The sequence below is a fragment of the Opisthorchis viverrini genome (genome assembly GCF_000715545.1).
Source record: "Opisthorchis viverrini unplaced genomic scaffold opera_v5_124, whole genome shotgun sequence".
Lineage (NCBI taxonomy): Eukaryota > Metazoa > Platyhelminthes > Trematoda > Opisthorchiida > Opisthorchiidae > Opisthorchis > Opisthorchis viverrini.
The window spans coordinates 183,592-206,377 of NW_008751781.1; the positions used below are offsets into that span (position 1 = coordinate 183,592).

General features: G+C 47.3%; 1 protein-coding gene across 1 annotated transcript in view; it reads left to right on the forward strand.

Moving 5' to 3' along the window:
- Positions 1–19,121: 19,121 nt before the first annotated feature.
- Positions 19,122–22,786, forward strand: part of T265_13966 (hypothetical protein) — a gene marked incomplete at both ends in the record, with an annotated part of 48,944 nt that continues 45,279 nt past the window's right edge. The window contains 3 exons of the mRNA XM_009171396.1: positions 19,122–19,528; positions 20,897–21,148; positions 21,236–21,415. Of these exons, the coding sequence (XP_009169660.1) occupies positions 19,130–19,528; positions 20,897–21,148; positions 21,236–21,415 (831 nt within the window). The remainder of the gene's footprint in view (positions 19,529–20,896; positions 21,149–21,235; positions 21,416–22,786) is intronic.

Genomic DNA, 22,786 nt, shown 5'->3' on the forward strand with positions numbered 1-22,786 from the left:
AAACCGCTCTTATGAGTGCTTGGATGAATTTCCACCTTGCAGATCTGTTACCATACACGAGGGTTGAAAACCTCGTGTAGTGGATGGGTACGCCGTGCAGAAAGGGTCGCTCTGTTACGTTGCGCCATGGTGCTTTCGTATACCCACCACCCCCCCCAGTATCACGGGCGCATCGCCCATCACCGGTTGTTCTGACCCTGGCCTTTAAATTCGGGAAATAAGAATAAAAAAGAGCACCGTTGTCTTCCGATTGTTGCTGATGGTGTTGGCCTCGCCTCAGTTGAGCTATTTGGCAACGCCATAAGCAACAACAACAGCAAAAATCGACCTTTCGCCTGTCCAAAATTATAGAAAAACAATAAACCTGGGATAACCGGAAGAAACTCTGCGATGCCCATGGCCTACGTCGACGTGCATAGCTGTAGCTGCCTTCGTCAACATCGAGGCCGCAGTGCACCAAAAACCCACCTCGTCAAACAACCAAACAGACACACTTACTCGCTGCTCCCAAGAGTGAACCCATACAACACATAAACACAGTGAGACTCCAGACTCTCCACTATCAGCATGCGAGGCTAGCAACAGAAGTCTCCTTCGTCATGCACCAGCCATCGATTAAAGCTGATAGTTGTGCTCCGAGGACTGGTGACCATCGCCCTTACATGCACCTTCCCTCCTAGATTGTCCTAGTGTCGTCCAACTCACCGATAACCTCCGGGAGATCTAGTCCACCATACCAGAATTTACACCCCAGCCAGTCGTTACGTGTTTGGTTGCCCGCACAACACCGCCTCTGAGCCTACATACAGTTAACTGTTCTGTCTCAGGTAGTATTGTTATATTGGCAATCTTAGCTTGACTTTGATGACTACAGTGCTGAGTGCAAATCCATCCATATTCTGTCTTGTTTGACCACATTGTGTCACCGCCATAACTGTATTGGATGTTCATTTTTTCCTCTATTAAAGTCCATATCCTGTCTAATGACCCCTATAACTCTCCAGACCTTATTGATCTCATCTCATTTCATCTTCTTCCCAAGCTTCGACCCGTGATATTACGCGCTATGGTCGACCCGTCTGGACGTCATCCACTTCACCTGATCTTGAATTACGAACGAAGAGATCCCCGACCTAAAAAACAGCACCAAATACTACGCGTGATATTAATTGGTTTTGCTCACCCTGAGAAATCCCCCGGAAAACGCACAGCATCCTGCTGATCACAGGACTGCGCATCTCAGACTAACTATGTCAATCACGATACCCGTCACGGGGTTGTCTAGAAACTGAAGTGTTTCAGTGCAGTGACGGTACGGCACTGTGATACACAGTTTGATAGCACATCCGCAGTTGTTCACTTGCTACTTTGACCGCGCCCTCGCCCACTCGTTCCCTTACCGGCACACACAGCCAGTCTTCATCTGTCACCAGCCACCACCGGGGGTCGTTCATTGCAATCTGTCGAACCTTCTGTCGGGTGTAAAGATCACTGCGACTTTTATTCGCACTCTTTCGAGTCAGTCAATTTTCGTACGGGTTGCGTAAACTCGTTCTGCCAAAAACTTTTACACTCAACAATGCTCCAGCAGCAACGCCAGTGAATCGCTCAAGTTTCACTGCACACTGTGATTCTGAGTTTCCTACTACCATTCGTCCGTACTGCATATTACCCCACTTCACCACACCCCCCCCCCCTTTCGTGGCCATACGCCCAAAAGCCCAAGGCCATGAAGCCCTAGTGACGGTTTTGGGCTTCGGTTCAAATTGGCCGGACCTGTCGTGGCAGTTCTGCTGCCTCTCCAGATCCATTATTTTGACTCAACATTTCTTGCAGTTCGGATTTTTTTGTTTTTTTGTCACGTTCCAGGCAGGGAGCTTTTTGTTATACCCTCATTCGAATTGATTTTGCTCGCCACTTTTAAATCCTAACGATCATAGCTTGTGTCACCTGATATGTTCTCCATAGGAGATAAGGAGCCCTTGTAATTTTGGATCCCAACCCATGCCACCTCAGCTGTGATGAGGTCTACTTCGTTAATGACCACTGTTTACGTCACCGTCCATTTTCCAGGAAATTCCCATTATTCGCAACCCCATCAGTTATGATCTCATTCTGACTGTAATACTATGATCGTGCCTGACGGTATGCTACCAACAAGTTGGGAATAAACATTATTATTATTATAAAAGCGGACAGTACTGTTGGGGCAGGCGGATAGCCTGTGGTTTTCTCGTAACACGCGTCCAATGAAAGGCGCACCCCTTCGGGTCTATTGCGGAACCTGTGGAACTGAGTTGCAGTGTTCGTTTACAAGTGCTTTAGTCAGTGAATATCCTTGAGCGCACAAGAAGACGGATGGGGATGTCCAGTCCTTAAAAATTGAATGAAAGTAAGATGTTCACTCCCCTGTTCAATAGTTAGTATCCATTTGGTTGACGTTTGCTAATCAATCACTTCGTGGCGAGGTGCTTTCCCTCTAAATTGATGCCCTGACCAGAACGCGGAGGTAGACCCGACGCCAAAGCCTTTTTCGGATGGGACGTGCAGGCCTACTGGGAGGATTTCGAGGAGGTTGCGGGAGCTGTTGGACTGAAGTCCGACCGATGTAATTCGGTGGCACTGAAGACCCTCTCCAGAGGCCAGGCAAAGGCGACCTTGGATGTGACTAAAGGAGGCATCTGGAACGTGAACTTTAATGCCATGAATGAAACGCTTGCAACGGAGTCCTACACAGACGGCCGCTAGTAAAATATGAAGTTTTTCAAGACGCGACAAGGATGCAAACTGACCGTGTTCTTCAACAGCCTGCAGCAGCCGTTGGATAGGCTTTGCCGGGTGTATCATCTATCACGTTGACAGTGAAATTCCCCACGCTTATTCTGTCCCCATTCGTAACACCTGCCCCACTTTTGTGTTTACTGTGTATATAATGACTGACGTTTGTTTGTCCTTACCACTTCATTCATTTGGCCTTGAGGTCATCCGGCCATCTACAGCCGACTTTGCACGTGTGACTGTCGCACGTGGGAGCCTGTTTGCTCCCTTGGTTTGTACTTGTGTAGTCCAAGTGGACCGTTTGTTTTGGACACGTATCCATTGTCAAGGTTTGTATAATTTGTGAATTTCTCTTACACTAATAGTACCGTATAGAACCTCAGCTCCGACTTTGTTTTGCCTACCCGGAGGTTCTGGTATTACGCGTCACACGAAGATACCATTTGCCCGTTACACTGTGAGTGAACTTAATGTCGCGCAAGCACTTGCTGTTGGGCCAGTTCGCTGAAGTTGTGCAACCTACACTTTGTGACCATTTGCGATTGGCTCGACAAACTGGCCAGTTGATCGTGTACAGGCTTGCGCGCCTGGTACGATAATTGGCGTAGGCGTAACTGTCCACGTGGCAGTCACGGAAAAAAGGATGATTTACCACTGAAGGACCTGAATAACAAAATGGACCAACAAACCGAATAGCTGGCAGCCATCAAGACGAAATCTCACAGGCATGCTCAAACGAGGCGATGATACAAATATGGCATGCTAGGCCGCTGGAAGAATCAATGTCGTCGTACCCGACCAACTGTATATAATGAAACTTTGAATTATTCCTCATTTCTCGGGTGGGTTGCGATTTGTGCGGTGGAACAGGACACGATAATGGCCGTCATCGAGATGGACGTAAAGAGGTCGCTGTGATTGACTGCTATAGGAGCGTGTGTATTGCTGAAGCAACGACGCAACGAAGCCGAATGCAAGCTGTGCGCGCTAGCTATGAGAACAAAGGGTGGATACCGACTGAAAATTGACAGATTGGCAATGCACTCAATTCGTCTGGGTGACAAGCCAGTGCGGCAAGATCTCCCAGTTAGCCCAGATAAAAACGTAATTTTGGGAGCAGTTACTCCCAACAGTGCGGAATCCCCGGTTGAGATATAGCGACAAAAACTGGTGACAAGGTATGGCCCAGTCAAGCTTGCAGGCTAACCAAGCACTGTCAGGAGCGAATTGCATGTCCACAAGCTTTCGTCTTGCAATGTGCCTTCAGTACAGTCCGTACGGAGGGGGCCAGTCAACAAGTTCAAGAGATGTTAAAAATGGCGCAACCGAAAGAATCAAGAGGGCATACAGTATCCCGGCTGTGGTAGTAAGGAAGGCGAACATGAACTAACTGTTTCGCGTGGGTTTCCGGCGTCCGAATGAACTGACCGTAATTCAGGTAGTAGCTGTCCATTCGGTTGCAGATATCTCCGTTTCCCTCAACATCCCTGATAATTCGCGATGTTTGACTTGCATACCCGATACTGCCGACTACCTATCCAGGCGGACGACCGGGAGAAAACGGCATTTGAGGTTTTGGACATCTAATAGTACTCTGGGTGGATGCTGTTTAGTTTGTCGGGGGCACCATTCGCATTTGGGCGTTTCATGCTTCATTTAATGAAGGGACTGTGGAATGTTGCCGCGTATGGAGAAGATAACTTTCCGTACAGCGATTCGGAACAAGGGCACGCAGTCCACTTGTAGGCCACACTGAAGCGTATCCGGGTGGATGGCCAGCGGATAAATGAAGCCAAGTAACAGCCCGCTTGAAGTTTGCTGGGACATAAATCAACTCACGGGGAGGTTGGCTTACAGCCAGAAAACTAGAAAGGATCAAGGACCATTCTGATTTCAATTCAAAGCGGTCCCCACCGCAGTTTTCTGGACGAGCAGCATACTACAGCCGGTTTGTTAAGGAATTCAACACGATTGCTATTTCACTGTATGACGTGCTTGGGCACAATCGGAAATTCGAATGGACGAGGGAAGCTTGTGAGGCTTTTGAGCGTGTCAAAGTGCGGATCCTGGATCAACAACTGACCTTCAAACTGCTCAGGGCAGGAGAGATGTTCACCTTTGCAACGAACGCTAGTGGCTGCGGTATCAGTGCAATCCAAAAGCAGAGGAATGAAGTCATCGATCATGCTAAGGAGAAGTACCCAATTATTGAGAGAGTGTGTGGCGATCCTATGGGCCCTGAATAAGCGAAGGCCACACTAGCTTGGACAGATTTCATTTCGAGGCCGTTCAAAATCCTTTGGAGTGGATCAGGACGACCAAAAATCCTCACAGAAAGCTCCCGCGCTTAGCACTCCGGCTGCAAGGGTATGACTTCACGCCGGCACGTCCCAGGGAAGGGGGCCACCTGACTGATCGGCTGTCAGGACCACAGTCTGGAAAAAAGTAACAAGACTAACAACTGAGTGAGCCCGCTACATTAGTAATACCATGTTAGACACTTCAATACCAGTTATGCCCTCAACTGGAACAGTACTAACACACACAATCAACACCGCTTCCATTCATTTTCCGCCCTTCTGGCACCACAAACCTTGAATTCGGTTCACGCAGGTGCATGGTCAGTTCGCTCTGCCAAAAATCACCCAAGAACATACCATGTACAATCATTTGTTAGCCATACTTCCAGCAGAATTAGCGGGAAAACTGCGTGACATGCTGATGGTACCAGACAGCGTCAAACCATACACTCAATTACGTGGCACGATCATCACTCGTACTACACATTCGGAAAGTAAAAGACTCCACCAGCTAATTGGTGGCGAGACGATAGATGGCTGTAAACAACCTCAAGTCTCACGTCGCCTCAATAGTATACTTGGCGAATAAAAATCGACGACGCACTACTCCGCCAACTTTTTCTCCAAAGACTGCTGACACAAGTTCAATCCATTCTTGCAGCTAATACTGACAGCATGTGATCGTCACAACTTGTGAGTGTAGCAGACAAAATCCTAGGGATTCAGCCTGGTTACGTCAGTATAAACGCAGCTGATCACTCGTCGACACTCACGCTCATCAACTCCAAAACTGTAAACTTGGCAAGTCAAGTTAACATTCTATCATTTTAGCGTGCTACCCGTAAAAGTTTTTACTATCATGCACGCAAACGATCACGTTCACGTTCGTCACATTCTCGACATACACCCAATTATTTTTGGTTTCATGGAACAGTTGGTCGTTCCGCAAGCAAATCCGCACCAGCTTGCTAATTTTGTGCTACTATTAACACACCAACTTCAGAGATCGGAAACAATTAGGCCAGACAGCAGAGGTGAGTGTCACCCAAAGCCCCAAGTATGTCACTCGGCGTCTTCTCCTATCGGATAAGAATTTAAGTTTGCGATTTCTCATCGAAACAGGCGCCGATATTAGTGTAATTCCAGCCACGCTCTTGTATACGAATGTTGCACTCCCAACACTTATCCTGACAGCGGCGGATGGGTCAACGATTGAAACATACGGGCAACATTCACTGAACCTCAACCTCGGCATTCGCGGAGAATTTCAATGGATTTTCATCGTTGCTTATACACAACAGCCGGTATTGTGCGCAGATCACCATAATCACTTCGATTTATGCGTAGACTCAAACAGCAGCGTCTACTAGACACTGGAACGAACCTCTCCGTTAAAGTACAATCTACGACAACCCCATCTGTATACCCACTGACTGTGTACAAACTACAAATCACCGTATCATGTATCACTTCGTGAATTTTCCGATATTCAGAAGCCTAGTTTCTACGACCCACACTAGAATCACAAGGTTTTACAGAGTAACACCAAGGGTTCTCCAGTCTTTTTGCGCTACCTGGACAAACCGAGAATCGCAATGCATGCTTCAGTTAGGAATCATTCGGCTGTCAAAGAGTGTGGGCTTTGCCGCCTCTCATGTTCTTAAAGGGACCCATAACAGATTGGAGACCTTGCGGCGATTATCGAGCGCTGAACAGTATAACGACCCCTGGTCGCAACCATATCCCGCACATCCGCGATTTTCATCTAAGCTAGCGAACTGCACAATATTTTTTCACCTTGGTATCTTTCGCGCCTATCACCATCTTCCAAATTGGAGACCGGCGATTATCGAGCGCTGAACAGTATAACGACCCCTGGTCGCAACCATATCCCGCACATCCGCGATTTTCATCTAAGCTAGCGAACTGCACAATATTTTTTCACCTTGGTATCTTTCGCGCCTATCACCATCTTCCAATTCACATTCATAAAACTGCAATTATCACACCATTTGGTTTGTTAGCGTTTTTACGCATGCTATTTGGTTTAGGAAACGGGCTCGGACAGTTCAGCGTTTTATTGACCAAATACTTTTGGTTTTCTTTTCGTTTCTGTTTATTTAAATGACATTCTAGTCGCTTGAAGTAGCATAGAACAACATCCAGAGAATTTACGTCTTTTATTCCATAGATTGCACGTCAATGGAGCCAATGGAGCTATGCGTACGGCCAATCGTCGAATTCTGTCCCATGTTCTCCTCCTTTTATACTCAAAGCTGTAGGCTCGCACTTGAAAACGTCCAACGCTCATTCACAAAAAAGCTAATTTTTCTTATGCATACTTCGTTCAAGGAATTTAAACGTCTTTCGGGCATGCCTAATTTTTACAGACGATTTGTTCCCGGGGTTGCGTCGTTGTTGGCACCACTCACAGACCTCCTATCCGGAAACCCAAAAACGTTTCGTTTGACTGGTTCTGCCATTTCCACTTTCGAACAAGTCAAAACTTCGCTCTTAAATTATTTTATTTGTAACTAAGCTTCTTCTTGTCACTTAATGTGGACGCTACCAACGACGCCGTAGGTGCTGCTCTACAGCAAACTGTTGGCGGTACCGAACAGTCCTTCGCATTTTTCTCATATAAACTATCACCCACCGAAACACGCCATAGTACTTTTCGTGGGAAGCCGTTAGCTATTTATTTATCACTCCACCATTTCCGTCACTTGCTTGCCCATCTATACTTAGCATTAACCGCGAACGTCAGCCTTATTAGTCAAGCCTGATAAATATTTACCCCGCGAAATACGTCATTTTGATTATATTCCTCAACTCACTAACGACGTTCGCCATATATCAGGACATCCGAACATCTTGCTGACACCTTGTTTCGTCCGGAAATCGACTCATTCCACCCGATACCCACGATCGATCTCCAGCGTATGGCGCAACTACAAAAATGCGAGCCTGTCATAATGCCCTCACTGGATTAATCTTCACTACAGATTAGGCCTGTACCACTACAAACAACACTAGGTAACATAGACTGTGTTTCCTCTACATCCAATTCAAGGGCACAACGCGCCGCCCCGTTTTCGACGCACTACATAATGTAGCACACCCTGGAGTACGTGCAACGAGCAAACTCATCTCTTAACGCTTCGCTTGGCCGAATATGAACAAAGACACTCGTTCACGGGCAAAAACGCGTCTCGCATGTCAACGCTCAATAGTTGCTCGGCATACTCACCCACCCGTTAGCACTTCTATTAACCAGACTGCCGATTCGATCACGTTCCGCTAGACATAGTCGGCCCATTGCCAGTATCGAACAGCTTATCCTACCTCCTCATGTGTGTCGTTAGCCTTATACGATGGCCCCATGCTATCCGCATTTGCGATATTTCTGGCGATGATATCGCTCAAGCACTCATAAATGGTTGGATTACCAATTTCAGAACACTTATATACCCACCGACCGCGGATAGAAAGTTGGAATCAAAACTAGTCCAACGTTTTGATGAACCACTCGGATGCAACCACATGCGCGCCACTGCCCGTAATCCTCAAACAAACGATCAGGTTGTAGGATTTCACTAATATTTGAGAACCGCTTTGCAAGCGCATAACAGTTCACTCATTTGGTCTGAAGGAATACCACTGATATTACTAAATTTACGCGAAACGTTCAGTTCATCCATGAGCTGTTTGCCAGCAGAACTGGTCTACGGCACAACATTACGAACACTATGACAATTCTTCTGTTCTGATAGCCAAACCACCCCTGTTTCATCTACTTATGTTAGTCAACTGAAAATTCTTGTCACGACTACGCTACTACTCACCTCCAAAACAAAGCAGGACGCTTAATGTTCCGCAAGATCTATCTATCTATCTCTTCTCATCTGCTTATTCTCTCTGATCGTGTTAAACCACCACTACAACATTCATATAACGGCCCTTCTCCTGTTCTGTCAGTTACATGACAAACAGCTAATTTTGACTCTTCAGAAGCAGGCTATCTCAGAGAATCTCAGGGCAACCTGCATATCGACAATGCTGTACATACCTATTTAAAAAATACTCCCGAACAACCAATACAACACCAAACCATCACACGTTCCGGCAGAGCCGTCTGCTGGCCGGACCGTTTCGTCGCAAATTAACAATCCCTACGACGAACCGAAATCTAATTTTCACTTCTACTAGAGGGAGAGTGTTTGTAGGTTACCATCACCTCAAAGTGCATCTTCAACAATTCTACCAGAGTTTGGTTACAATCCTGTCAACGTTTATCTTGAACCACCTTACCAGAGTTCACTTACTATCTCGTCGACGTTCATCTTCAACCACTTTCATAGAGTTCGGTCACTTCCTCATAAATTTTTACCTTCAACCACTCACAATTTGTTTAACACATGCACACCCACTATTTCACTTCTCTTTTGATTATGTCACGAACATTCACTTGACGGCTAACCGATATTGGAACGTTATTATAAGGCCAACAATGCAAGCGCGTCCTCATACACAAAGTGGACCTTTCTATATGCGGAACAGCGACATCAGGATACCGACGCTCATCACTTCACACATCGCCTTGACCAGCATCCATTCAAACCTACTCACGACTCGCTGTGCGAAAACAGCCTGTGCTCAATATCGTTTGGATTAAACAACAACAAACAGACCAGATTTCAACACGCACGGTCAAGAACCTTATTCAGTACAACAGCGTCCTGCACACCTCGGCATTATCCACTACAGCTTGTCAACCGGAGAACTCAATAAGTCTCTTTCCATTTTGTGAATTATTCAATTGTACTAGTGCCTCTGGTAGCCACATACATGACTGTTTATTGTTAGCGTTATTTTCCTTCTGACATTAATTCGAGTGCAGAACATTAGCAGTGTCGTTTACAATTGCGGGGTTTAATGTATATTCACGAGAGTACAGGAAGACGAGCGGGGATGTTCAGCTTTTAGAAATTAGACGCAAATGAGTTGTTTATTCCCTGTTCAGTAGCTTGTAACTGCTTAGTTGATGTTTGCTAATAAACCACTTTGCGGCGAATGTATTTCCCTCTTACGTTAGTAGCCAGCCACTGCGGTGGTGTGTGACAGCACGTTATCATGCAGGACGGCGATTGTTCTAATTATAACCGATCACCTTCCTCATGCACGCGAAGCATCTTCTAAGTCCCGGAATCGCTGGACGGCAGCAATTTGGAGTCACTTTTTCCCCAACTGATTTTACTCATGCAGTGCTCTCCCGCGATACCCGACAGCTACGATTGAGTTATACGATATCATGCCGGATGGACGAAAGTTAATTATCTTGCTGATGTATTCTGAGGTAGCTCGATAAAAAATATCTAACGACTTTGCTACTAAGTGGCTCAGAGCGTCTCAAGAATTCAAAAAAAGAGTTTTTCATATTCTCCGGTGACGAGGTGCTACGTGAAAAATGTTCCCCAGGGGGAGTAGGTAGTATGAGGCCTAGTAAGTATTCTGCATGTTAGAACGGCGGACTGTCATCATGAAAGATACTAAAAAAGTATTCCGCCTGAAGGTACGCAAATGGGATTGAACCCTAACCGCTCTCGGACTATTCATGTCGGTGACTGACGGGGTACCTCTGGAAGGACCTCAGCATAGGTTGGGTGCATGATCCGGGTCCTCCTCTGAGTCACTGTGAATAATTTGGCGGGCTCTGTACTGTTCACCATTTGACCTTTAGAATAATCAAGTTTTTCCGATCTCTGTTCGTAATAGCTGCTCTACCTCTATGTTTAGATACCGCTCAACAGAAGAAAACCAAAATTATTTCAGCCAAAACTATAGGGTCGCGAAAGTGGCGTATTTACTGAAGATTTAGTTAAATCCGCTTGCGAGTTTAGGTGATAAATTTATCCCAACGTTGGATTTAAGTGGGCGAAATTCCGAGGTAGCTGAATTCCATCAACTCGCATTTCATCACCGGTTTACGAGATATAGCACAAATCCAATTTTGGCATAATTTGGGATTTCGCAGTGTCCTTCGCAAGATAATGTAACATCTAAGGAATATATGGTACAAATTTCACTCAGAAAAACAGTTAGATAAGTTTTCCATGCCTAAACCAAATTTAACCTAACAAGAGAGACAAGTGGGTTCAACAGACTTTTGTATGGCACGGTTTTCTGGCAAGCTCACCCTCCGTTCGCTGTAAAATTGGGAGAGGACCCGATGCATTGTGTAGGATTTATGTGAACATACACCTCTGTGGATGGTATCCGTTCTCGAGTGTGCGCAGCTATTGAGTAGATTTTGCGGCGTTGTGATATCTGCACGTAAGTTATAAAATATACGATATCTTTCTCACTGGAAATAATCGATTTCGTAGGCTGTAATGCATCACAACGTGAGACAAATTCATAAAATATTCAAGCCTCGACAGTAGATACACGTACAAAACAACTGATCCACTTGAGCTACAAAAGTCCGAACCAAATGAGCAAACAAGCTCCCAATTGGGACAGTCACGCACAAAAAGTTGGCCACAAATGGCTGGATAATCTCAAGGCCAAATGAGTGTGGCGGTAAGGACAAACAAACGACATGTAACGCATTTGAAACTCGAATGTATCTGCTTGCCCGTTCCTCATATAACCTTATACGTGCCCCTCCCTTTCTCTCTTCCCCCATTGCAGGTACCACGGACGAATCACCACGGGCCCTGAACAGGGAAGAGTACCCCGCTTGTACACCCCCCCTAACTGACCTTGACCCGACCCTGTACACACCCCCCGCTTCCGGTTTCGGTTTCGCTCAATACACGTGTCGTTACCACACTCCGGCCTTCTCCCTTGTTCCACCCGACCTGTGCGCATGTGTGCTGTGTATACTGTGTGGATTCATTAATACCAGTCCGTATATCTGCACATTTCAGAACTGACGTGTGCCGTCCTCTCGAATGTCGAATACCGCTGACTTCCTGACATCCCACGCTACAGACAGTTCATATGCACACACTTGACACAAAAGTGGAGCGGGGGTTACAAATAGGGGCAGAATAGACGTGGGGAATTTCAAATGTTGACGTAATGGATGATACGATGCTTCTAGGCCCGTAGTTTCCTATTATGGACATGACAGCGAATTCCGCCGTTAGCAAAACTATTTGTGAACTTGTATATGTTATGTGAAGCCTACAGGTAGATAGTTCACCTGATATTGACGATCATCAATCAACGATACCGTTTTACGAACGACTAGTAATTGTACTGCACTAAGAGCTTTCCGCCCGGGGTAGGTGGGGTAACTGGACTAGATTCTTCGAGGTTCATGTACGTAGGTCACGCTGACCTGCGGCGTTTCGAATGTCTGGTGCCACCGGAACCGATTTGATGGCTGAAGGAGTAATCACAATACCACTCGGTGTGGCTGAGCAGCTTTGACGTGGCCGGCTCTAGAGTGTTGCGTTTGTACACATCATATGGCTCCACTTACGCGTGGATCATTATCACATTCTCGCCTAATGCATCTGGGGTGCTAGTGTAAGTCCTCGTTTTGTAACTGGGACTTTAGCTAGCCAAGCTCCAGAGCTCCATCGTTTTGATCCTCTTGGACGGACATATTGGCCCCCGCAGTCTTGCCTGCTCCGGTCCTTAAAACGTATAGGAGGCGCTTTTCCTTATTTTGAACGTCGTTCAGGTGTAAACAGCTTGAGTGAGATGCTGGCACAGATGTCCCTATTCTTCCACTGGTGTGAACTTCCCGGCTATATCTAACCATCTAATACCTTGTACCTGCCTTCCAAACCATCTCCCAATGGTGTTCAGCGGCCGCTTGAGGCAGTTAAACGGGGTCGATGTGCTGATACTGTAGTGTCCTTATGTCAACTGCGAGTATGGGAAGGTGGTCAAGTAACATATCTTCTTCTTGAAGTTCAGATTCAATGTGTTCGAGGTCATCTCAGGGAGCATTCCGATTCGCTCGTTTTTAACTTGTTATTGCTAATCAAATTGGATTTATGGAGTTTCACGTGACGTAAGTTTTGTGCTCTCGATGCAGTTGCTCATTACCAATTGGCATCCGGACAGCAACATAAGCTAAGGCAGTCCCAATGTTCGTTCAAGTAGATCTAGGCCTATGTAATTGTGGTAACCGTTTTTTGGCTTAGATATCGGTTCGAGCCTCCAAGCTAGTGCCTACGTCAAACAAACCACCGAAGGTGCGCAAGATATATTAACGCCCAAAATCGAGTCAGCGTGTACAGCACGTCATATATATTGTAAGCGGCGACAACCTCGTAATTCGGACGCCCTTTGTATGCGCCATCGGCAACCGACATTCGGCCAATACTGGGTCGTGATTGGCTGTTGAGTCCAGATATTCGCTCAATCAGATCTCGGCTTGACGCGGACCGGCTAGTGTCCCGAATCTTGGCCAATCTTGCGCCGACTAGGCATCTTGGTCGTAGCAGCGCCTAACTGTGAGCGCTAAAGTGGTATCCATGTAGAATTCCGTCGAACACTCGCAGGAATATATTTATGTCCAGGGTCGCTTCGTAGCCCCTTCGCGTTCAATAGCAGAGCCCATTTGTGGTTTGGATTATATCGTTAGACGTGCGTATGAACTGTCATTAATGTTCAGTAGGTGTGAAAGGAGTGAGAGCTACCCTTTGCGCGTTGGATAACCACATCACTTGCCACAGGGAGGTCACTCTCGGGGGCATAAGGCTCCAGCCACATATAGTTCCGAGTGTGTGGAAGGGAAGCGAGAAATTTCGGAGCAGATCGTAAAACACAAGCTGCTAACACAAGTCCATGGCTGGGATCTACTGCTGTGTAATCAATCGCTCATGTATAATGATGTGGCAGGATCTCAACCATGGATTGGGATAGCCCGGGTCTATCCATGGAATCTCTGCTGAACGGCCTAATTCTTTTTATTTCGAAGTAAAATTGTCCGGTGTTGTTACGGTTCGGTCACGCAGCGAGAATATGATATGCGGATTGTGGCAATACTCTATCCCCAGCTATGTTGCTTGATCCAGAATCCTAGCACGGCGGATAGTAAGGTAAGAAAAAACCTCGGACACAAACTTTAATGATCCAAAAACACGCGATCAACAGGCGGTGCCCCGAGCTTCCGAACCCAAGTCAGTAAAAAGATGGTATCGTGTAATAAGTGGTCGGATTTTAAATTTCTTGGAATATCAATAGGCCATTGATTTATTCATAGTTTGACCATGAAGATGCCGGAAGCTCGCTAGCACACATAAAAATACAGCGTTTTTGGGGGATACTGATATCCCCAACACCTCCCCTTGTGAAAAGTCAGTAAAATACTCGACGGGGGTCGACCTGGATACGTTCCGGCTGGCGGCGGCGTCGGTCTGTGCACCGCCTGGGAAGAAGTGTTGGATCAAATACTGAGCTGTCGGTCACACTCTCCTCTTTCGAAGCTGTCTCAGTTTTCAGCTCAAAAGTATCGAGCAATATGTCCAACGGTACGGTACCCGAACATACTTGAGTTTCCGGCGTGCTGTTAAAGCGGAGTTGGTTTTGATGTCTGGTCCAGGTGTCTTGACCAACCGACACGTCGTACATTACACTACCGCGTTTGCGCAGGATACGACCTGCAATCCATGAATCATGTCCTGGGCGATAGTCACGGACAAGCACGGGCGTTCCCACCTTGAATGGAGTTCCAACTGCCACCGGTATGGACCTTGACTCAGTAGGTTGTGTTGGCAACATGGAAGAATGCACAGTTCTAAGTTTACGGCCCATGAGTGCCTCTGCAGGTGACTGGTGGTTTGCCAAAGCGTCATTCGGGGTCGTTCGGTACACAAACAGGAATCTCTGAAGGGCTTCGACGGATGTCTCCTCCCCTCGAGCTTTAAGCAAAGCCCTCTTGAATGTGTCGACGAACCTTTCTGCTTGACCGTTCGATTGTGGGTGGTACGGTGGTGAACGAACGTGTGTTATCGCATGTCGAGTGCAGAAGTCGCGGAACTCAGCAGAGGTGAACTGCGAACCATTGTCTGAGACTATGGACTCCGGTAATCCATGCTGACTGAAAATGTTGGATAACACTCTCAGCGTACTAGATGTTGTTGGAGATGACACCGGAACGATTTCTGGCCACTTGGAAAAAGCGTCAATCAAAACCAAATAAAAAGTGCCATTTATCGGTCCTGCGTAATCAATGTGGATCCGAGACCAGGGCTTTTCAGGTCGAGGCCAGGGAACCGGTGGTTGGTGTGGCGGATTCTTTGAAGCTTGTTGACATCGGGAGCAGCGTTTTACAAAATCAGTGATGTGCTGGTCCATGTGCGGCCAGTATGCGTAACTGCGAGCTATTGACTTCATACGGTTGATTCCTGGATGTCCAGAATGGAACTGACGAAGAACTCGATGGCGTAAAGGTTGCGGAATCACCACGCGATCTCCAAACATTAAACAATCTTTTACGATCGCTAATGCATCTCGGCGATGAAAGAGCTGTCGAAGGGAATCATCTTTGAGATTCGAAGGCCACCGAGAATTCATGAATCGGATCACCTTTTGAAGCGTTCCATCAGCTGTGGTAGCTCTTTGAACCTCTGTTACTGTCACGGGCAGGGCACGAACGGACTGGACCAACTGTGGGTCGGCTGGGTCCTCAAATGCAACATGCGCAATAACCGTGTCTTCTTCGGGTGTTGGCTGGTTGTTGATCAGCCGAGATAATGCATCGGCCTGACCGAAGTCGGTGGTGCGTCGATATTGAATATCGAAGTCATAACCCAGCATAATCAGGGCCCATCTTTGCAGGCGGTTGGCAGAGTGTACGGGAACACCTTTCCTTGAGCCGAAAATGGAGAGCAATGGTTTATGATCGGTAAGTAGGGTGAAACGGCGGCCATACAACATTTTGTGGAAACGCCGAACCGCGAACACTAAGGCCAACGCTTCTTTCTCTATCTGTGCGTATCGCTGTTCTGCTGGGGTTAGTGATTTCGACGCATGCATAATGGCCCTCTCCGATCCGTCTGGAAAGACGTGTAGAATGACGGCACCGACACCAAAATTAGAGGCATCAGCTGCCACAACGATCGGCAGCTTTGGGTCGTAGTGGGTAAGTAGCAGATCAGAACTGAGCATCGTCTTTAGTTTGCAGAATGCTTCCTCGCATTCGTCTGACCAACACCAGGGGACATCCTTTCCAAGCAACCGATTTAGCGGGGGCCGGATGTCGTGCAACGAAGGCAGGAATGCCGAATAGTAGCTGATTAACCCCAAAAGGGAACGTAATGATGGTACATCCTTAGGAGGTGGCATCTGCTGTATAGCTCGAACGTTTTCCGGGTCAGGATAGCGACCAGAGGCGTCAAAAATGAACCCAAGATATTTCACAGTTGTCAAGAAGAATTGACACTTCTCGGGACGGAGGCGGAGGCCATTGTCCTGAATGCGCAGTAAGACGGCATTGATTCGCTCACGAAGCTCTTCGGGGGAAACAGCAACGATCAGCACGTCGTCCAGGTATGCGACCACACCTGGAATGCCAGAAAGGATGGTGTCCATCAATTGCTGGAAAATTGCTGGGGCGGTTTTGACGCCAAACGGAAGACGGTTGTACTGATACAGCCCGCGGTGTGTGTTGATTGTCAGTAGTGGGCGTGATTCTGGTGCGACTTCAACTTGAAGGTACGCTTCAGCCAGGTCGATTTTGGCGAAGAACTTCCCACCGTTCAGAACAGTGAATAGATCGTCGGGTACTGGTAGTGGATAATGGTGCTGCTGGATAGCTGCATTTAGGCCGGTTGAGAAATCGGCGCATATGCGGATGCCACCGTTAGGTTTCTTTACTACAACGATCGGCGCTGCCCAGGCAGAGTAGGATACAGGGGACAGAACGCCTTGTTCTTCCAACCGTTGAAGTTCGGCATCTACCAGTGGGAGGGAAGCGTACGGAACTGGTCTCTTTGGACGGAAGACTGGCGTAGCTCCCGGCACGAGGTGGAGGACTGCTTGTGTCGCAGTGCACTGACCGAGACCGGACTGGAAAACAATTGGAAATCGCTCCATAATGTCGGATGCATGATCTGGATGCGCTGTAGGAGACTGAACTGCATTGCAAACGGCGCTGATTGGAATGTCGGCTAACCCAAGGCGATCGAACCAATCAAGACCCAATAGGTTCAACTCAGTTGCCGTTATATAACACGACCCCACAAATGTAGTTCCTCGAAAAGATACACAGCACTGGAGCTCACCGGAAAGTTTTAACTCTCCACCGCAGGCACTGGTTGCAGTTCGAGCTGCTTGTCTGATCGGAGGTTGCCCGAGCGTGCGCCAAAGCCTCTCCGAAATGATGGTAATGTCCGACGCAGTGTCCAACTGCAGACGGATTGGATGACCATTTACGGTGACTGTCAGATACTTCCGGTTACCTGGCGTGTTGATCTGGAAAGTAGCCAGCAAACTGAGAGAGGAGCCAACAGGGTTCGATTTCGGTTTGGGACGGATGCGTGATGATTGCTTTGAAACAGCAGAGGCCGTATGCATCAGTGACTGACAATATCCATCTTTGTGTCCCACGGACTTACATTGGCGGCACCGATGCTTCTTGTAAGGACAGAACCTGACGAAGTGCCAGGCTCCACAGTGCCAACATTGTGAAGGTGGTGTCTTCTTTGAGCCTTTGTTTTGCTTCGGACCAGAACACTGCGAGGTCGATTTGGTTGGGCCAGAATTGACAGGGCCAGGCTGTTGCGTATCCTGGTGTATTGCATGAACCTCGGAACCGCCATGACCCCCGAGTTGGACCATCGCGGTGTCATGCTTCAGGTTAAGCAACCGTTGACACTCCGAGGTGACGGCCTGCAGCGTCATGGATGGGTCCTGCTCGATGCGGCTGAGGAGTCGGGTACGGATTTCTGCATCCTTCGGGGATTGTAGACCACATATGAAAATCAGCGACTTGAACTGATCTTCCGTTAACGATCCGAGTTTGAACCGTTCGCATTCTCGGTTCACGATGCCAGAATATGTGAGGAAGTCGTCTGCATCACTCTTCACTAGCTTCATGCATCGATAACGGATGTTGAAAAGTGACGTTTGCTCACCGAATATTTGTGAAAGCGTGTTGACCGTTTCATCAAAAGTGAAATCGCGCGGGTTTTTTGGCAGAATATAGTTAGCGTACTTATCATGCTCTGCGGGTCCAAGTTTGCGGAGCAGGAGGCGAACCTTCCAACTATCATCTTGAAGTGAAAAATCGACCCTGAACAGGTCTTCATAGCGACGAAACCAAGCATCAAACGTTATGCCAGCTGAGGGTTCATAGCAAAATTCGTTGATACTGCCAGCGATTCCATCAACCGACTGTGGGACGCTCGACGCAGCCGGTGAAGCCAAAGATGTAGTTGATAGTCGCTCCGTGAGTACTTTGATGAGTTGCAGTTGTTGCTCAAACATTACTTTGAGTTGTTCTGCCTCCATCTTGCGTCGCCAAATATGTGACGATTCGGTCACGCAGGGAGCAAACAATATGATATGCGGATTGTGGCAATACTCTATCCCCAGCTATGTTGCTTGATCCAGAATCCTAGCACGGCGGATAGTAAGAAGACGAAAAACCTCGGACACAAACTTTAATGATCCAAAAACACGCGATCAACAGGCGGTGCCCCGAGCTTCCGAACCCAAGTCAGTAAAAAGATGGTATCGTGTAATAAGTGGTCGGATTTTAAATTTCTTGGAATATCAATAGGCCATTGATTTATTCATAGTTTGACCATGAAGATGCCGGAAGCTCGCTAGCACACGTAAGTATACAGCGTTTTGGGGGGATATTGATATCCCCAACAGGTGTACATGCGCAATGCATACGGTGAGATTTTTTCTCACTACTTGACGGGACAGTAACTTCCCCACGGAGGCCATTTCCCATAAGAGCGGGCAGTTGTTCATGCGCCGAATTTTCCATCTTTCATCATCGTGTTTCATCATCCCTTTTTCTACAAAGCTTTCGTGTTGATTGTATTCAGTTTACTTCGTTTTCAGCATCAACAATGCCGCATATCTGCTGGTTGCAGCTCACTTTGTTCATACAACTTTTCACTGTTATTCGATTCTCACTGGCAACTCAACCCGGTGGGACGGTAATAGCGTGTGGTGGATTTGTTCGCTGGAAAGATTCCAGTGTTTCTTCTCAGATTCTGTTTCACAAGCTCAAAGTGAATGTTTTCTCAGAACCCAGTAGAGCACTGCAAGATATCACGGATGTACTTCCGAATGGGGCCTATTCCGTTGCTCTCTACGATCAGGGTCCTTGCCGTTTAAGTTTGGTCACGCCGAGGGGTTGGCATTTTTATCCAGCTGATGGGCACCTTATCGATGTTCGGTCTGATCCCGACGTATGTGTTGGCAATCTGGACTTTGTCCTTTCGGGGTTTACCATATACGGACAGGTATGTTTTGTTTTCGCATTAGTGCCACCCTGGGTCAGTCGTTTACTGCCGGTGCAGTTTAAGTTCTCTTCAGTTCTATGGTCGACAGACAAGAGTAAACTATGGATGTTTGGGTTCGTTTATTCATCCCGATACCAGGTTCACCAAACTACATAAATGTGGTATTTCTGCAGGTAGCCACCTTCGCATTAGCCGGTAGACATTCTTAACCCATCACATCGTCTTTTCACCTCTGGCTGTCAGTTTTTCTTGCGGACTACTTGCTTGAACATTCTCCTAGCGGCGAATTGACTCCACCTTTTATACTTAATCAGCCTAATTCCCTTTGGATGCGGACGTTAACCGTGCTGGAATTCACACTGGAAACCCACTGTTGCCCCTGACATTGGGGGTGCACTGCCCTTCTGGCGGCTCCTTATCAAACAGCTGTATTTTGTTTAACGGGTAGAGCGATTTATTGGTGTAGCTGAAGGCTACCTGACACCTGTTATTAGGCTTGAACTACTGGTCATCGTGTTCTCAAAAAGCTAATGCCATACCATGGTACGTAACACCTGCATATTGCGAATGGTGGTTCTCATGATTAAGTACCCCCTGGGGCGAATGGAGCTGTGTGTTGTCCACTGCCATCTAAAGCAGTACCCATCCGGATGGCCTTTTCTCGCATTGGCCAGTGCTCCTTCTCGAAGTACGACATTTTGCGCTACCAATACTACCAAATGATGCTATTGGGTCAGATTTACCCCTTCGCGGGGCTAGAAAATCAAATGCCGTATTTTTCTCCCATGGCCAAAAATCCCCCACTTAAAAATGGAATGGAAAGGGGATTTTTGCATTCTACTAATGATACAAATGCAAAGGTTATACATCCACATTCAAGTTAGTAGATCCAGGGGAAAAGTCAGAACTCCAGAGAAGATGCAATCAAAGAATCAGGTGTACAACTACGGAACATTTCCGCCACGGATGGATTGGCATTATGGCTATTTTACTTGGAAAATTAGCCCACTCGATTCAAGCTATCCAAAGTGGTACCCACCTAAGTGTTTATGACTGTCGCGACTTTTGCTGAGCTGCAGAAATTGTTTGAACTCCTACACTGGAAGACAATAGGTCTCCCTAAAGCGTAGCTCTTCCGGTGGAAACGATTCCAGAATCGTATCACACTTTTCACTCGTTTTTAGGCGATTCCATCCTCATGGTTTGCTCTTAGGAGAAATATTTTTTTGGCTGAATGTCCCATGTGAGCTTTTATCTAGCGCATATCTATAGTGCATGAACCGAACGCTTTCCGCTTGAGTTTCTCCTCAACCATTTCTTTAATGAAATGTTAATTTTATCCAAATTACGGTTGCAATTCAATTTTAGGTGGTAACCTACGGCTTAACCACGGGGCCGTCAGGTCTCACTATCCGAATGACTTCAAACAACACGAGTTCTTTGTTGCCCTCAAGTATCACGGAAGTTGGAGGTTCTTTCGCCCTAGCCCCTATCCTTCCGGGTGTTTACGAGATAACTGTAAGCGATGGATCTGAACAGGCGTCCGAACACGTCAGGGCCCGTGTGAGCTTCACAGTGGGCGCGGACAGTCTTTCTCTTCAAGAACCCCTTATTTTAATGGTAAGCATTTTGTAATTGCACGGTTCAGTGGCATTTTCATCGTCATTTCTCAGCATCCAACGGCACTCACTACTTTGCATTTTTCAGGGCCACTTTGTACATGGTCGCATTGTCGACTTTCAAGCGGAAGCGCTTGCTGGAGTTACGGTGCATTTATTCATGGATTCTACTCAGGGTGATCAGCCCAAGGTGGATTGTAATATGCCCCTGGTTCCGTCGACAGACTTCCCAGAAGAACTTCGATCAGAGAAGAAGCTTGTTTGTGTGGTAAGTCGTGGGTTCATTTGACTTTCGTCTCTGTTATTTACTTGAGTTCTTTTTGTTGTCCGTTTTCTGAAGGCCGTCTGCTAGCTAGTCGGCTTGCATCCAATTCTGATCCGTCTGTTGGATGCTTGTGCATAGTTACGACAAGGCCAGCGGTTTGCTCCAGCCTAAACACGACTGCATCACAGTAACCTCTAGCACCACATTAAACGGTGAGGTGCAGGTGTCATCCATCAGTTCATTTACGTTTAAATATCACACTTCCCTGAACAGTACCATACAATCTTATGTGTTGGAGGCTGCGCTGAACGACCTGTCTCTGTTGTCCTGAGCAAACTGGCGACACTTGTCCAGCAACTGCATAGTTCCGCCTCACTTACCCGTCAACGCCTCGTGACTGTACAAACAGGGAAACGCTAATATCTTGCTCATGCAGATTTGCCCACAGGTTGTGTAGCCCCATAAGCTGGCCGACGTTGATGGTGATGGTACGTTTATTGCGAGTCGCTTGCGCATTCATAGACCCGAAATGCATCAAACCTATGTAAATGGGAGCGAGATGGCCCAAGTGATTAGAGCGCGAATTTACTGACCGGAAGGTCCATGGTTCGAATCCGACTTCCGCCACTCGACTTCCCCTGTCTAGGCTTGGGCAACCTGGCAGTATCCCAGCCCTCGTGCTTCCTTCGGGTGGCATGGTAGCTAGGCACTGGAAGGGTGCTACAGCTGAACGCTCTATGTAAATGGCCTTCCGTCAGGTGTCTATCATATTTTCTCATGACGAGAAGTGTCTCTTCAAAGTCCGTGTCGATACAATATTTTGAGTCTTCCTTGGCCCCGCAGGCTGTTCTTCAACTTCCGATGTAGCACTTTTTGGTAATGCGATTCAGTGCCATGCGTACCACATGGCGTAATCATCGTCATCATCATCATCATTGTCAGCTGTAATAACAGCGTACTCATCGTACAGTGTTTGTAGCTGCCGCAGTTTCGTTCACCGATGATTTGGGGGGAGAGGGAGGTAGCTGCGCATTGCAGGCGGGAGCTGATAAATTGGTGCATAAATCGAGCAGTCAGTGGGGTGTCAAGTGGGGGGGGGGTTGGAAAAGGAGCTATGCATTGAAGGCAATAGCTTTGATGCACGAGCGCCATTGAAGGCGCGACTGGGCCATATCTGATAATGTCTCTAGCCATTGATGTGGCCCGTCTCGGGGTCCCCATCTAGGAAGACGGCAATGACCAGCGCAGCTGAGTTTACTAGTAATGGCTTTCATACTTCGCTGCCAAGTCATTGTTTGGCCGCCTCTGGCTCTCTTCCACCCTTCACGTGGTTGTGCGAAAAGAGCCCTTCGAGGAAGTCGGTCGACTGGCATA